General features: G+C 37.5%; 1 protein-coding gene across 2 annotated transcripts in view; it reads left to right on the top strand.

Annotated features, from left to right (window-relative positions):
• The window catches only part of pex14 (peroxisomal biogenesis factor 14), a 63,233-nt gene that overhangs the window by 22,105 nt on the left and 22,667 nt on the right, over positions 1-18,461 (top strand). Inside the window, exons 1-3 of one of the 2 annotated variants that reach the window (XM_026200059.1) lie at positions 15,328-15,426; positions 15,681-16,123; positions 16,677-16,796. In XM_026200059.1, the coding sequence (XP_026055844.1) occupies positions 16,078-16,123; positions 16,677-16,796 (166 nt within the window). In that variant the 5' untranslated portion in view covers positions 15,328-15,426; positions 15,681-16,077. Of the gene's footprint in view, positions 1-4,208; positions 4,294-15,327; positions 15,427-15,680; positions 16,124-16,676; positions 16,797-18,461 lie in introns of those variants that run through there. The other variant, XM_026200058.1, reaches the window with a different exon arrangement.

The raw sequence follows: 18,461 nt of genomic DNA, 5'->3' as shown, positions 1-18,461 counted from the left end.
TAGACACACAACTTTACATGGCCCTCTTCAAAGTTGGGGCATGATTTGGGCATAAAGTCTTTATCGATTTAGTTTTAATGTCTAATAGAAATAACCCCTGCAATACTTTTCTAAATGCTTTTGTTCCTATGCACAACTAATTTTTGCCTGATTATGCTTTCGACAAATGCATTGACAAAGAATTTGAAGAAATTTAGTTTAACATTTTAATGCTTTTGTCATTTTACATTTTAAATTAAACATTTGCAAATTGTTTTTAGCTAATGAAAAATGGATCAGATCTGTTATCTATTAAAACAACAATTTTTGTGTGTGTGTTATTCAAGGTGTCTTGTGTGTGTGTGTTTTAATTATTTGTATTAAAATGAAAAAAGTAAAAAAATAAATAAAAAAAAACCTGGTGCATTGTTTGCAAAAGTGTTTGTTTTGAATATGCACTTAAAATATTTAAATACTTAAAATATCTTGATACATCAAAAGTGATATGGCAAAATCCCTGCAGATTTTGACATGTCACTAAATTAATTTTTTACTTTTTTGATGTTAAAATACACCATTTTTTTCAGCATCCTGATTTAATCGTGTTTGGCTTAATATTTTATTTAAATATGTGTTGCCTTGAGCAAAAGTGTATTTCCCTGTTTGCTAAGGAAGTTTTCCTTTTCATATCGGCAAGTTAAATAGCAAAATATCAAACTTCCTCTTTAATTTTTATTTTATGAAACTATTTCTTCTGCTTTAAAAAAAAAGAAAAAAAAGAGAAGAAATAATCTGATCAGAATTCACTGGTTATTCTTAAAATGACATTTCTAGGGTAAGAGTCCGATCAATACAGGTACAATTTTTTTAACATTCAAAATGTGGCGATTTATCTAAATTCGTCCTGTTCTATAGACCAGATATTGAACTTTTAACTTGTTTAAGAGAGACTAACATGAAGAAAGCATCATACGAGGTTGGCTCTAAAAATTTGGCTTCCCTAATAGGACATCTATGTTTCCTTCCCGATCAATATCATCACGTTAAGGGGAACGACCAGCTCCTCCAAATTTAAGGCGAGCGTGAGGCAAAAGTGCTCTGTTAAAACTCGGTCCGATCCAAACTCAATAACCGACACGGCGCGATTTGCAAGACCTTGTCCAGTCATCATGTTCACGGCAGGCATGTCTCCAGACGTGGCCCTTAATGTTGCTTGGCCCCTATGATTGAGTTTTCACCACTTTTTAGGTTGCACCTGACACTTGATCATTCATCTCATTTGTAAAGATTATTGGTTAGAACAGGGAGCACTTTCCGTGCATTAGCAATTTTAGCCTTACAAGAAACACTAGAAAATAATGGTTGATTAACAAAGAGTATTTACTGGTATTCAGCAAAGAAACGCGCACCCACCTTTTTAATTTGAGTTAATATTTGCTTGCCAAACCAAATGTGCCTTGTACTGACATGTAGTGATACAGCTCTCCCCCTTAAAAGCACAATCACATGCTGCTACCTTATATGACAACGAGGGTGATCTATACGTCAATAAGTAGACAAGACTAAAATCTGTGCAATGTGGTTATAATTGATTGAGATGTCTGGGTGGAACTTGCATAAAGCAGCCGTGTCATCTGCAAAGAAAAGCACTTTTCTTCTCCCTAAAGAACAGACATAACACTCTTGAAAAATAAATGGACATCGCCCTCATTTGTTATCCCACTTTGATCCCATCTTTTAGAGAAGTGTTTACAAGAATGCCGTGCCCCTTCCATCCAAGTAAAAGCTAGTCTAAATCACAAAAAGGAGTCGTATTTCAAGCTGAGGAGCCACGATTTCGACCCCTTTGTCTTTATAATCTTAAATGAAACATCCCCACGCTTGTGTTTTTTTTTTTTTTCTCGCTGGTGGTGACTCAATTGAGAATTTTCTTTTCCTGTAAAATGTGATTTACTGTACGCGTAACATGCCTGGCATCGTTTTTTTGTGCAGTGAATAAAGAATATAATGGTTTATCCTGTTTACGTGGTGTTTATAGAGCGGGGAAAGAGCATATCTAGATTGTAAAATTGCACTTATTGTGTCATTGTACAACAACTCAAAAACCTCATCCATTCAGATACTAATTTTAACTTGCGATTCATGTTTGAAGACTTCCTAGAACTGAGCTGAACTTGTTCATTTATGAAGTAGGAGTGTTTTTAGTGAGTTTGACAATGTGGACTTTGCGGTTTTCTTGTCATAAAGTTTCTAGGTGACTGAATTTACTATGCTTTAAGCTTATATATAGCACGGTCCGAAATAATAGGTTCCAGTGGCATAAATGGCAAAAAAAGACCACAGAGAATGTGATTACTTTTGCTGTATTTTTCCAATGTTTTTAACAATTTATTTTTATTTTTATTTTTTTTAGCCCAAGTTATTTTTGCATAATGCAAAATGTGTTGAAATGTGTTATTGAATTTTTAGGTAAAAAGAATTATGCATATTGTGATTTTAATAAATGATTCCATTAAAAGTTGAAAAACTATTGGTGTGGAACAATGGCATGTACAAACAGTTTTAAAATGGCAAAATAAACGGTTTGACTAATGGATAACATAAAGTGTGTTTTTATTGATGGTTAGTAAAAAATTCCCCCTTTGTAAACATAAAAAAACAAGGTTAACTCCTGACACTAATATAGAGATCCAGAAATGTCCTTACCCTTTGGGTAACAGCTTGGCAAAGATCATGTTACTGTAAAACGTTGTCCCTGATGTGTTCTGAAACCAGGTGAGATAAGGTCGCATTCTTTGCAGACACTGACTCAGTCGTATATATATATATATATATATATATATATAGATATATATATATATATATATATATATATATATATATATATATATATATATATAGATATAGATATATATATAGATATATATATATATATAGATATATATATAGATATAGATAGATATAGATTTGAAGACGAATGCGGCCTGCCTGCTTGCTTATTCCAATTATCAGAATCATAATCTCATGCCGTTCCCTAAATCGGCAGTGCCTCCCTTTTCGTCTTCCTTCTTCATCCAACAAAGCCAAAGTTGCTCCCCATAAATTTAAGCTGAAATCAATATGATGTGTTTTTGAGAGGAAAACCGGGTCCCCGACTCACTCTGTCTTGATTTGTCGCCGCAGAATTATACAGCTGGCCTGACTATTACACATTCTTCTCAGCCTATTTTCAGAATGCAATCCTTTTGGATTGAAACAGGTCTTTAGTATATGCAATGCATTACCTAAAACGGATTACCACAGACAGAGCTCTCAATCACTTTTTATCTTTTGCCGCTTAAAGAAAAAGAACAGTAATCAAAACCTTTCAACCTATTAGAGGGATGACTTTTACAATTGAATCACAGGGACCACAGGTGCGATAACGAGGCGGCTCGGCTTTATCCTTGAGTGTGCGTTTCCCCCCTATCTCCAGATGTTATTTCATGTTTATCTGTTCTTTAAAAGCACCACTTCAGAGCCCGCACTTCAAATTCCTGCCATAATGGTGTTTGAGGAGGAGACCCTTTTTTAATTCTAGGAGAAGCAAGCTAAAGAGGCAGATCAAGGTGCATCTCGAAGGAAAACGCGATGGAATCGATGGGAGCGGCGCTGCACTTCCGACTACACGTGTTCTGATGATATTTAATTTTCTAGTGCATTAACACTCAGTCATTACAACATGCAGCCTAGGTGATTTGATCATAATGCATTTTCTTCTTTAAGAATCGCTGAAGTTTTTAGCCAGGTATTGTGCCGTTATTAGATACAGATGGGCACTTCAGCATTAAGTATAGATTTTCAGTCCCTGCTCACTTAAGGCTAGGAGTTTGTCTTAAAGAGGATAATGGCAAATTAAACTCCATACCCCATTTGTTCAGCAAACCTTGATGGGATAATTTTATAACTGCTGATTCACTCATTTCCTAGATTTATCTCTAAAGTGGTTTGGTGGTCTGGCCTCCATATACTTATTGGGAGGGGAAGGGCTATTTTATAAGTTCCTGTTGTTGGCTGATGATATACCTTGGGGAGTTGGAAATGTACAATAATTCAGCCGCCTTGCAAGAATTCCTGAGTCTTCCTCTCATTTCCAGCGAAGTTAATTTACTGATGACTTTCTATTACACTGATGAGCTCATTTCATGTTGCAAATGTAAGATGTGTTTGTTTTTTTGCTCTCTTCGCAGATTGCCACGGCAGTCAAGTTTCTACAAAACCAGCGAGTTCGTCAAAGCCCCCTGGCAACCAGAAAAGCGTTCTTGAAGAAAAAAGGTGAGCTTCATCAGCATGTTCCAGAACCTAATGTAAAACGCTACATTTTTACAGGCGGAATGGATACGAGATGGCTCAATTCCAAGACTTTGACCTTAAATTAAACCAGCCGAATGCTTCCGTTATTCATTTCAAACATGAGTGGAATTGGCGTAGCATTTTTGCAGTGTTAGGTTAAAAGGACAGTTTGCCCCAAAATTTAAATCAGTTAAAAACATCCTTGTGTTATTTCAAATTCTCATGACTTATTCTGTAGAATGCAAAAAGATCATCTGTGAAGAATGTTCACGCTGCTCTTTTTACTTTCATTTACAATGAAAACTTAAGGAGAACTGGTGAACTTTTGTTCAAAAATGGACAAAAATGCAGCTTAAGTGAGGTATGGCTATATTTTAAGTCTTCTGAAACCATATAAGTTTGTGACAAAATGGCAGAAATTGAAATTGTTATTCGCTGAAAAGTCACTGCTGTTCACTGTTTGACAGCCATTAAGAGCAGCTTGCAAATTCTGCTATACGTGTTTGACAGAAGAAAACAAAAAAAGGTTTCGGGAGAGTAAATAATGACACAACTGGCATTTCTTTGGATGGACTATCCCTTTAAAGACACCTTAGCTTTAGGCACAGAATGTAGTCCAGTTGACTTTGGCCCAAGATTTTCAAAGGATGAGATCATTCGCTTTTAAGGGTCAGAGGTCGAGGCCATTGTTGCATGCCCTGGAGGGTCAGGTAAGGGTCGATCGGGCTGCAGAGAGCTTGATCCCAGCTGTGTGGATAAATGACCTATCAGTTGGGACGCTTCTTTGGGATCCAGAAAATTAATATTGACAAACCCTCCTGCACTTTCAATGGAATTGTCAATTATGCTACCTCCCAGCATTTTAAAGCTTTTACTTAATTTAGCTGTTATCATAAATATTAAAGCACTGGAATGCATCGGAAAGTTTTATCGACCAGAGAAGTAACGTGTTGTGAGCATACATATGCATTCACTCTAAATTCAGAGCAGTTTAGGTATCAATCAATATGTGTGTTTGATGCATAACCCACCACTATCTCTCCTATAGCACAAACCCCTTTCAGATCAGATCACCGGCCTGAGTGTGTGCTGGATAGAAATCAATCCATACGCTGTATTTTGATCTTTTTCGAGAGATTTTTTTTTAAAAACCCAGCACTGAAAATGACATTGTGCTGTTTTAGTGAATCACTTTGGGGGCGGCAGTGATGGAAATCGAGAAGCACAATGTAATCTGTCTCACTTTATGGCTTATTTGAGTGTTTTGCAAGCAGGTCTTAAAACTTTAAAATCAGTCACATAAAATAACGATCACTTCGGCGCCGAAATGCATATCATTTTAAAAAAAATAAAATATAGTCCTTCATAAAGGTCAGATTAGTTTTATCTTGATTACATTGAAGTTTAGCAAGGTCAGCACTGTCCTTTATAACGCGATAACTCATCTGTCTCTGCATGCTATTGATAATTGTAAATCTTAGCACAGCCGTGCTTATCTGACGTGGCTTTTTTTCCCTTTAGATCTTATTTAAAATGAAATTTGTTCTGTCGGGACTAATTAATGGCAAAGGCAGGTGGATTTGGCCTACGATGGTGCTAGTTGAGCAGCAGAGGAAAGCGAGCTTAATAGCTCCATGACCGTTGTAGGTAACTAGAGATAAAATCCATAGTTGCCTGCTGCTGTTGTTCACATCAGTGGCCTATTATGACGTCTCAATATCTTTAGCATTTTCCTCGGTCAGTGCTTCTCGTTAGCAGTAGATCATCTTCATTTATAATTCACAGCTGGGTTATGCGGCTTAATATGCTGTATGTTTATGATGAAATGTGGTTCTTTTGAACTTGAATGTGAAATTGTATCCAGATCCAGGGATTTGCAGGTTTTGAGTGATATGTATCGTATCTGTTTTTTTGTAGCAAGCGTGTTTGGCGGCTCAGATGGATCTCTCAAAGGGGTCTACTGGTACATTAAGTATTAATATGCCAGTGTGCCACTGTTTATAATAAGTCAGCCTCCCATGCCAACTAAAAGTAGAGTTTAAAGGGTTACTATAATCCACATGGAGACATTTCATTATGCTTTCTGAAAAAGATATACAATTCCCTCTATTCAAACATACAATATGACTAACTAACAAACAAACTAAAAAAAAAATATACATTTATTTATTTATAATAAACATGTTCAGAGAAGGAGTTTGGAATGAACGAACAAACAAATATAATAAGTAATAATAATATATTAATATACAATTTCTATATTAATGATACATTATCAATAAAATGATAGACAAATAATGTATTAAATTACAAATTAACTAATACATAAATATATCAATAAACAATGTATAAATTAGATTACTAATACAATTATGGAAATAACATTATTTTAAAAAAAAGTCTTGAATTCATATTTTTCAAAATTTTAATTGCTGTTTTTATTAAATTACTTTTATTTGATCAGCATAACAATTTGAGGGAAAAAATGAACATGGCATTTTTATATTTATTACAATTTGATGTGTCCTCTTTTTGCTTTAATGGTATTTAAGCTGCAAGAATTTCCCAAGTTCATATAAATCCTGATTTTCACAGTCATTTTGGACTCTAGTGTGTTTGTATTATTTATAATTCTTGTACATGCATGTATCTGTTTTGTATGTGTATATAATGTATATTTAGATTGACTTTGACCTCTCTGAACATTGAAACCTGGTTGTAATGGGGAACACGGTGAACTCAGGACTATCATGGCAATGTGCCCCCAGGGTGTGTTTGAACATCAATAGATCCATAGCTGGAAGACTCGGCCTCGTGCTATTGCTATTCTAATCTGATGTTGTATTTTTTATGCAGACATTTGGAGATCTTCGAACGAGGACACTATTTCCAGGTCACTAGCCTTTTAATTACCGACCCGTGTAACCGAGAGGTTATTGATAGAACTCAAAGCACACAGCTGTTTACAACCACAGCCGACGAGTTATCATCAACGCTTCAAGTTTCATTTCTTTCGTTTCCTCTACTCGCTCATGCAATTTTGGGTAGGATGCAGCTGCTTCCACCCCGAGGACGACTTTGCTGCGATATTGCCGCTTGTCACGTAGTTATGAAAATATGCAAAACATTGCAATAGACAACTATTCAATATCCTCTCAATGGACGTTCCCGATGGGACGATCAGACCATCAATCAGACGGCTTAATTAAGCCAGTATGATTTAGGAATGATTTGTGCGTAGGTACAGTTCATAACGCCTGCTGTGTGTTTTGGATTAAAGTCACAACGTCCCTTTTGTTTTAATTGTGGATCGCAATCAGCAACGTTTTGTCAACATGCAAGCGGTTTTTCGTTTTGCCTGGTCCTTCAAATGGCAGAGAAGCGCAGGCTTTAAAGTGAGCCGTCTGTAAATCTGCATGTGCTGGAAAATCGTCTTGTGTCAGCACGGAGCCATTTCTACTGAGCCTCACCTTCAACAATGTAATTATGTCACAATGTTGTATCACTCTGAAAGCAACTCGTGCAATTTGAAGGGTAGGAGGGAGACTAATCTAGAAGCAAAGTGCTGAGTAATCTTAAGCCAATTTCTCCTTATTAAATTTCTCCTGAAATTTACCATTTTCCCAGTGCCCTGCTGAGCTCACAGAAGCAATTTGAACGTGCTGCTCTGTGTGTTGTTCCTGCAGTGTTTTCCGTGCCATTCCTGGAGTTTGCTCGAAAGTTTAATTTGATTAACGTCGTTCATATTAAAGCGTGCCTTAAACGCGCTAGCCGAAATGACGGATCAGTGGTTATGAAGGTGACCTTTAATTTTCACTAATACCTGTTAATTACTGCAAGATCATTGTAATAACTCCTAAATGCAGGCACAGATTCGTCAGTAGCTATTGTTGATGTACTCATATCTTGAGTTTTGTCTGTAATCCACACTGTAGTTTTTCATTAAACCATTTGTGCTTCGTCTATCTTGGACTGCATTTCATATGCAAATACAGCTTTTGTTACTGATAAATGCTTTACAACGTTTTTTTCCCTGATGTTTTTTCTCTTGTTTATGTACAGTACACCCTCAGCCCTATCAGTAAGCCTCAAGTACCCCTTCGTCAACCCCAAACCAGAAATGTGTTCCTTTTAACTCTCATTATACTGGATATCATTTAGCATTGTCTTTAATATTATTAAAGCGGCATTATTACAATGAGTCACTTTTAAACTAAAAGCAATCAATACTGTGGGTGAAAAATAGACTCATCCAGCTGCTTCCTATCAAACTGAAGCAGTATGGGGAATATAGGCTAGAAGCTGTTATTTTATAACTGCATTTAGTTTGATATTGGTTGGTTTTATAGCTTGAGACATTTGATTCGATGGAAATAGGAAAGAGCGGTGTATTTATTGTGAAGTGTGAGATGAGTAAAGATTACTGTTGCAGAAATTGACCTCCATCCACACAAATTGCCTGAATGCAACTATTATTATGTTTTATTTCCTTAAAATATAACTACATAAGGTACCTAAAATTGCATAAATATGGATTTTATAAATGATCTATGAAAATGTATAACAATTAGGACATTATCGTAATTCATAACTACACAAGCTGTTACCAACAGATAATTTATTTTGAAAAGAAGACATTATATTATGTAATTTATTTATTATAAATTTTATATATATATATATATATATATATATTATAGCATATAACATATCTGTTTATATGTTAAACAAAACAACATAAAAATCTTACCATATGATTCCTGGTTGATATTTAGTATGTGTTCTTACTATAAGGTGGTGTTGTCGATCTGTCTGTCAAGATTTACGTAAATGAGAGGAGCATTATGGATGTTACAAAGATCAGAGATCAGATTTCAGGTCAGGTCACCTCCCCCCAAACAAAGACACCTAATATACATCCATCTTAATCTCTAAAGCAGTTTAATGTCAAATTTATGTAAATATTTTCCAGTTTTGCTCTATATTAACGGTGAGAAATGTCAAAGCCCCCATAAAATAAAACAATGCTATCTTCTGGTGGAGTGGGAAGTTAAATTGGATTCCTGCAGCAAGCAGCCATAGTGGCGGGCAGCTGATGAAGGGGAAAATAGGAAGCACTTTGATTACATGTTGCAGCGTCTTTACACAACAATCTCTCCTACACGTATTATTTACATGCCGTTATGCTCTAATCCACGCTGAAGGATACCTCCATGATTTCCACCTCTTTCTCTCTCTCAGTATTTCTGTCTCCCTCTCTTTTCAAGGGGAATGTGATTGGTCTCGGTAAGCATTCAGAGATATGTGCTAATGTTTTCTAAGCAGGTCATTTTACAGTGTAAATTGTGAATTACTGATCCCCCGACACACCCCACATCATTACATCACTCTTTGATTGGGCTTTCTAAATGTGGGTGTTTATGTACTTATTATCTAGGCTTGTGCTAAGTGTATGCACTGTCCTTAAGCAGAGGTTTAAACTAAAAGTAATCAATATTGTGGGTGAAAAATAGACTCATCCAGCTGCTTCCATTCAAACTGAAGCAGTATGGGGAATATAGGCTAGAAGCTGTTATTTTATAACTGCATTTAGTTTGATATTGGTTGGTTTTATAGCTTGAGACATTTGATGCGATGGAAACAGGAAAGAGCGGTGTATTGTTGTGAAGTGTGAGATGAGTAAAGAGGACTGTTGCAGAAATTGACCAAAATGTAATCATTGCTTTGGTGTGTGCCATTTTACCCATGATTCCCAAAATTATTATATTGAGGAAGGTCTCTGAACAAGTATTTCTTTGTGTGTTTCAGACTGTTATATCTCTATTTATTTCACATTTGTTGATTTTTGCAATTAGGTGTACAATAGAATGTGGGTTAGTAATATCAATGTACATTTTATATATATATATATATATACAGGTGCTGGTAATATAATTAAAATATCATCAAAAAGTTGATTTATTTCACTAATTCCATTCAAAAAGTGGAACTTGTATATCATATGCATTCATTACACACAGACTGATATATTTCAAATGTTTATTTATTTTAATTTTGTTTATTTTAATGTTTATAGCTAACAACTAAGGAAAATCCCAAATTCAGTATCTCAGAAAATTTTAATATTGTGAAAAGGTTCAATGTTGAAGACACCTGGTGCCACACTCTAATTAACTCAAAACATCTGGAGAGCCTTTAAATGGTCTTTCAGTCTAGTTCTGTAAGCTAAACAATCATGGGGAAGACTGCTGACTTGAAAGTTGTCCAAAAGACGACCATTGACACAAGGAGGGAAAGACACAAAAGGTCATTGCAAAAGAGGCTGGCTGTTCACAGAGCTCTGTGTCCAAGCACATTAAAAACCCAAGCACCAAAACCCATTCAAAAATGTGTGGGAGATTCACAAAGAGTGGACTGCAGCTGGAGTCAGTGCTTCAAGAAACCACTACGCACAGATGTATGCAAGACATGGGTTTCAGCTGTCGCATTCCTTGTGTCAAGCCACTCTCGAACAACAGACAGTTTCAGAAGTGTCTCGCTTCAAAAAGGACTGGACTGCTGCTGAGTGGTCCAAAGTTATGTTCTCTGAAGAAAGTAAATTTTTTATTTCCTTTGGAAATCAGGATCCAAGAGTCTGGAGGAAGAGAGGAGAGGCACACAATCCACGTCTTGAGGTCCAGTGTAAAGTTTCCACAGTCAGTAATGGTTTGCAGTGCCATATCATCTGCTGGTGTTGGTCCACTGTGTTTTCTGAGGTCCAAGGTCAAAGCAGCCATACACCAGGACGTTTTAAAGCACTTCATGCTTCCTGCTGCTGACCAACTTTGTGGAGATGCAGATTTCATTTTCCAACAGGACTTGGCACCTGCAAACAGTGCCAAAGTTACCAGTACCTGGTTTAAGGACCATGGTATCCCTGTTCTTAATTGGCCAGTAAACTCGCCTGACCTTAACCCCATAGAAAATCGATAGGGTATTGTGAAGAGGAAGATGCGATATGCCAGACCCAAGAATGCAGAAAAGCTGGAGGCCACTATCATAGCAACCTGGACTCTCATAACACCTGAGCAGTGCCACAGACTGATCGACTCCATGCCACGTTGCATTATTATTTAACTATTTTTATTGTTTAATTGTATAATTAATTTTATAAAAAATATTAAGTATTGTGATACACACATTTGATCACCAGTGTTTTGTAAACATTTGATATACCAGTGTTTGGTAAACATTTGATATACCAGTATTTTACCAATCAGTATTTACGGCGCATTTTGTTGCAGCTTAGTTTTCAATTTACAGTATGCTGAATTTGTAAACTATTGACCCTTAAAATCTGGTATTTTTTAATCAATCAGCCAAAAACACTTTGACGAATCAATATTAAATTCTTGAGATATCATTTTGAAACTCTCTAATGACCGATTCACTGGATCACAAATTATTACTTTTGCTCATTACCTATTTGGGGAATAAAAAGATGATATCTTTGTCGATTTTTTATTTTTTTTAAATACGTGATACGCAAGCAGTGGAATGGGCGAAAAATGGAAGGTCTCATTACATTTTTGCACAAGACACTGCAAAAGATTTGAGATGTGAATGTAATGATGAAAGGTCTCTGTTTATCACAACTTAACATTCAAAAACAAAGGAAAATCAGCCCAGAGGAATATAAAAAAATGCATTTTGTGTGAACGGCACCTCACCGTCTGTGTTATGTGTGCACATGACAACGTAGTTAAGCTTACCCACATTCGCAACAGAGTATTGTTTCTAATAAATGACATTTTAATTATGAACAACATTAAATTGTGTTCTCACTCAGGGGAAATCACTAAAAATGAAGTGTGCCCGTTGATATGTTGTTATCTTAAAAAAACTATGGGCAGCATTTTTCAGCTGACTGCTAGTTGGCAGCGGTACAGAATTTACTGCCCTTTATTTAGTTGAGTAAATTTTTTTTTCTCCGTTTTCCCAACAGACTATGGATTTTCCCTTGTCTACCAGTCCTGTCACAAGCTTCACCCAGAAGCTTCCAGTGAGCCTGCATGTGGACGTCTGGTGTGACACAAGCCGCTTAGTTCGGTGCCCAGATCTTTGACCTCACTAGTGTTCTTCCTGTAGTCATTTCATTATGCTTAAAGGGCCATGAGGGACACTGGTGCACTGCAGGTGTAATACCACTCACGTCATGAAGTTAAAGAAATGGTTCATCATCCCTGATATTAATAGGAAAGAGTTTGCAAGTAAGGTGATGCGACTCACCTCTTGGACAGGAATGGCAATGACCAAGGCCTGCATATAAGACAAAGGGATTGATGTGGTTATAAATTACTCCACGGCGCCACCTAGGCCAGCAGCTTTTCACTTTGTCATCAGGAGAAGGCGATAAAGCAGGAAAATGACCAGAGTCCTCCTCTTTTTTTTTAATACATAAATGAATACGCTATGAGAGCGGTCATTATTTAAGGCATGCAATCTTGTGGGACATGGACTTGACATGTGAAATCGCAAAGAAACGCTCTCGGTGACCTCCATCTTTACGACCTTAAGTATTTTTCTTCATGTTCAATCTGGTATTATTTTAATAATAAGCAATATTCACAAAGCGATTTTGTTCAAGCCTTGTTGGGCTGCTGAAAAAAGAGCGGCCACCTTTAACAGCCGTTCAGTAAGCAATTTTATAATTGTCCCTGTGAGCTTGTTCTTACCCTATGAAGTTCACAAGTGCCAAAATTGGAGAACCGCACTTTATGGCTGGATGAGTCGCCTCATCACTCTTTAAAAAAAAGGGTGGAGAAAAAAAACATCCTGAAAATAAGAGCCCAGAAAATAGAGCCATAAATAATACAGAGAGCAATGGGTTTTCCTTTAAATAAATACCGATCAGGTTTATGTTGAAAGACAATAGAAAACGTAGCCCAGATATGCAGTTTACAGTATTTATAGCTGTAATATCGCAGTGCCACCACCGTAATTTCATGCCCCAATGAGAATGGCAAGGTCACAGCAAATGCTTCGACTGAGCATCTGCTAATATGGTGACTCATAAACAGGCTCTGCGTGTATCAGGTGCACCAAATAATACAGTATAATGAAATACAGAATAGCTTTCCATTATTGTTCTTTTTTACGGTGTCGTCATTAGATGTAATTTATGTCTAAAAAAAAAAAAATCAGGTCGATCTGAAATGGAGGTCCGAGGGGTCATTCCACAAGTTTCGGAAACTGTTATAAATTTCATGTTTCCTTTCTGTGTCCTTATCCTTTTATATGTAAAACTCACTCTTGTTCTCCTTCTTTTAAATCGGATCTCAAAGGTCTTTCATTTGTCACCCTATTTTCTTTGTAATAAAGGCATCAGAGGAGACAAAACAGCTGAGTGAGTCCGAAAACCCGAAAGAAAAGCAAACGCGTTAATGAATTTGCATGCATCTTATTGGGATGCGCGCCAGGCCCCTTTGTAGTTGCACGGGGGGTGCTACTTAAGAATTCAAATGACGTTACGAATATGTACATATTTGTTCATTAGATCCTCAGAAAATGACCCCCTCGTTTCTGAGGTGAACTCACGAAAACGTGAACTTCCTGAGAGCGTCTTTACGGCGAGGTGAGTGGGAGGAAATGAGAGGGGGGCCTCCAAGTCTCATTCAATAGTCTGCCACCATGCAGTCTGGTGTGGTCAGATGAATAGGGAGTCCAGGGACACATTATTGCTTATTGGACAGTACAGGCTGACTGCACCAGCTCAGCACATGGCCATGGCTGCTTCCTGGCACTTTGAATGCCATGCAAGACAGGATGACCAATATTTGCCTTAAATTATTCAACATTTTTTCAGGGTCATTTCAAACCCCACAGAACCTGCCCTCCTTTTAACTTTGACCTAAACTTAGAGGTTTCTGCAAGAGAGGTAAAATCAGCTACATGGGTGGTGGTATAAATTTTGTTAATGTCATTCTTGACAAATAAAGGAGGATATGGTTATATGTCGAGAAATCTGTGCCATAAAAGTATTTTATGCTCACCAAAAATACATAAAAAATACAGAAACATTTTGTTAAAATTTAACCATTTTCTGTTTTATTGTATTATAATATGTAATTTATTTCTGTGATGGCAAAGCTAAATTTTCTGCAGCCATTACTCCAGTCTTTAGTGTGACACGATCCTTCAGAAATCATTCTAATATGCCTTTTTTGTGATCAACTTTTTATATTATTTCAAATAGAAGCAAAAGAACACCATTAGAGCAAACAATCAAGGATGGAGGAATCGCAGACATATTATAAATAATTCTACAGTCAAACAAAAAAAGCAAGAAATAAAAATAAGAAAAAAACAAAGAATAAAAAAGTGTTAATAAAATACTAATATGCATATGATTTGATGATCAGTCGTGTTTTATAAAGGCCACTAATTATTTTGCTTATGGATATAAACACATGATTTGTCAATACAAATTCATTATTATTATTTTTTAACTCTGTACAACAAGTTTTTTTTGCTATTTTTGCACTCTCCCCACTTTTTTCAGTGATTTTTATTCATCATTAACTTTTCTTTAAAAAAAGGTTACATTTTTACATGATTAATTGCTGTAATTAATCTCTCGCACAGAATATTTTACTGGAAATCCATGAAACTCAGCAATAAAATGGTGCGATAAACCATGCATCCCTACCTCTGCTGCGTTTGTGTGCTCCTGTATTGTTTTGCAGTGTTGTTAGTGTGGCTCTATGAAGTGTGACTGTGATTTCATACCCAGCAGACAGCAGACAGGGCTGAACAGGCTCAGACTCTGTTCTCTGCCAAGCTCCCAGCTCTCTCCGCTCTATTTAAGCACATGTGGCACTGGCATTTGCCACATTTATGATGTGTGTATTACAGCGCAAAAACAGCTTGCTGTCTGCTCTTTAAACAGCTCAATTTGGAGCAAAGCTCAGCCTTTTGGCTCTCTGGCAGGCAGCCGTGCCGTATGAAAGCATGTGGAATAGAGTAGCGCAATGCCCAAGGGGATATCTCCAGTAAACAGAGCAAGAGTGCGCGCGGGAGAGACTAAATACGCAATGACAGACGTGACACACTCCAGTCTACTGTGGACAAACAAAGGTCAGAGGGAGTGTGTGTGTGTTGGAGGATACAGTAGATTTATTAAATTGATATATGTGTAACTTACAGTTTAATAGAAACTGGAGCCTTTTTAAACCATTGGCTCTAAATGGAGATGTTAAAGCATTTGGGTTTTATGTGCCAATTGTAGAGGAAGCCCATAATGTTTTCCCGCTTTTATGTCTTCATTAAATGTCAAAGCATAAGTACATTCGACTAACAGGCTTTTTCCGCCTCTGTCTTTCTTTTACCAGTATTTCTCTGGGCTCTTGTTGCCGTCTACTCCATCGCCGCTCTGTTTAGGCCTGCTAAGAGTCGTTCAATCAAGACAAGATGCAGACCAATGACTGCGTGCAGTGTTGGAAATAAACCAGCTTTTTATTCCACAAAAGGAAATATTAATATTAGATTTTTTTTCCCCCCTCATTTTCCATCAGGGACCTCTATGCAATTTAATCACCACTAAAATCATTAAAAAAGATCTGAAGATTAAATTATATTGGCATTTGCAAAATTATGTAATACATTTACATTACAATGAAGAAATTAAAATAATGCATTTTATCTGTCTGGGGTTCCGCTGAGCTCTACCTGGGGAAATATAGCAGCAGGAAATGGACAGGCTGTGTTCTTGAGATCTGACGATCTGTAATGGAGAAGAGCTCAGAGCTTTGGACCTCCAGAGCTGCTTCTCCTGGTATATATCTGCTGCCTATAGTGCTATTAACCCAGTTTAGCGAGAGTTTTAATGTTTAGATCTATTTGCAGGTAGTAAAGGACAGTCAAGGAGACACTTCAACTTAATATCACCAGTTATTTCTGGAGTTTTCAGACACTTTTTTTATTCAATAGAATCGTCCCTTCAATCTCGTGAGGGACAAGGCACTGATTCTTGAGTTCTCAGAGGTGAAAGGTTACAAATCATTTTTGAACAATCTCTTCAGGTTTCTCCAACATTTTTACTTACAGTTGTCTCACTAATAAAGTGTTTTCCTTTGCCTATCACTCAGTATCAGTCAGCACCATCAGATACGAAAGTAATGTCTGGTATTTAATACAAATATTTATTAGCTAAGCTACTTCAAATGAGGAATTTAAAAAAAAATACCTAACTATTTCTTTACACCTTGTTTTAAGGAATAATAAGTGTCCACATATACTGTATATGCACTTTTACTTTATAAAATATATCAATTGCATAAGCATCTGTTGATGTGTTTAATGTCATACCACCCTCTCTCTCCATGTAGGTCTGACTGATGAGGAGGTCGACCTGGCCATCCAGCGGTCCGGTAGTACAGAGGAGCCGCTCACTGTAGCTGTTTCAGGGCCCACGTACATCGCTCACCCTGTTCCACTGGCCCCACACAGTGAGTATTACCACAGTCGCTTTTACTAGGATAGGGGGTCTACCCTATAACCCTTCCACTTGCCCACCCGCTGTATGTTTTTGCAGCCCATGTGCTCCTTAAACATGACTCTATAGTCTAGTCTAGTAGATTTTCTATACCAAATGGTGCGTGACTATATTAAATGAGTCCTCCATTCTCCCCTGTGCTCCCGTAATCTTGTTTAAACCTTCGCCCGTACATCAATTCAAAACAGGCCAACTGTGTGGAATACCTTGAAATATTGTGCTGATATTTTTATAAGCGTCCGAACATAACTATTATCTTAGACGAGTGGTTTTTAAAGGAAATGAGTGGCATGGAGCATCCCATTTGCGTAGGCATGTAATTAATTCTGGCACGGCCTTGCGATATGATGTCCGCGCTGTTACGACGATCTCTGGATGGTTGGCCCACCAAGGGCCTTTCTGCAGCCGATATCTTTATTACCTCCGTGGGTTATGAGCTCCGGGCCGGCCGCTGATTTACCAATCCTGAATGAAGTTCGCATAATGCTTAACCTGTATGACAATGATTCCAGATGTATTCCACCCTCATTTATTGCCACCCTGTCCTTGACTCCCCGCCATCTCATGTTTTGTAATGAAAGCGATGTTGATGGGATGGCCATGTAGTTAGGCTTCAGCCCCACTAGAGTGGGGGGTTTTATATCAAAATGGCTGTGAGAGAATGGCATAATGAGGGGAGAGTGAGGAGATCTTCGCGGGGGTCAGGTTGGAAAGAGGGGGTCCCACTCTTTGATGTCCTTGTTATGGGGACGATGCGTCTGGACCCGCATCCATCTCTGTCGGAGTAATGGATACTCTGATCTCTATTTTCAAGCAGCAGAAGGACAGTAGGGCCTTTTCTGAACCCAATAAATTTGAACAGAGATTGGAAAAAAGGGGAATGGAGGCCATGCTCACACCTTAAGTGACCAAATAAAAAACAGGAGTGGAAAGTAGAGGTGGAGGGGCTACCCATGTGGAAGAAGGACCTCCGTTTGGACCTCGAGTTGAAGTAGGAGATTGGTCAGGGCCACCAGCTAAGCTCAAGGACTCTGAAATCACCCAAGCTGCCATCATGCGTGTCCTGCACGCCATGCTCCCGCAAGGACACTTCGGGTTAATGTGGTGTTTACCATTGATACAAAAAGCTATGTTGTCAGAAGTTCTTAAAATGGAAGTTTTTATTTTTGATGTACTTTCTGGTGTAGAATGTCACCTTCATCAAACAGGTTTGATCCTATAGTCCAGGACACACCAAGCACAACGGGCCAACGGCAAGTGATGGTCGCGCTTGTTTGTTCAATGTGTTCCACTCGTCGGCCCTCGTTGGGCTCACATCGGTGGCATTTTGCCCAATTCAACATGTTTAATCTGCGTCGGGGACGTTGGCAGTTCAGTTAGCGAACGAGTCAGTGCTGAGAATTAAAGCAAAAGTGATGAAAACAAGCATGTGAATGAAGGCGGTACAGACAGAAGCCTGTTTAAATGTTACGTTACTTATATTCAAAATGGTATGCAAGCACTGCTTTGTTTACATTTCATTTATCTGCATTTATCTCGTATATCTTCTTTTTATTTTATTTTATTTTATTTTTTAAAGGGGCGGATTCCCCAATACAACAAAATGGACAACGTTTCA

The sequence above is a fragment of the Carassius auratus genome, chromosome 23 (genome assembly GCF_003368295.1).
Source record: "Carassius auratus strain Wakin chromosome 23, ASM336829v1, whole genome shotgun sequence".
In the NCBI taxonomy this organism is placed as follows: domain Eukaryota; kingdom Metazoa; phylum Chordata; class Actinopteri; order Cypriniformes; family Cyprinidae; genus Carassius; species Carassius auratus.
The sequence above is the reverse complement of the archived record's forward strand: the minus strand, read 5'-3'. Positions and strand labels throughout refer to the sequence as shown.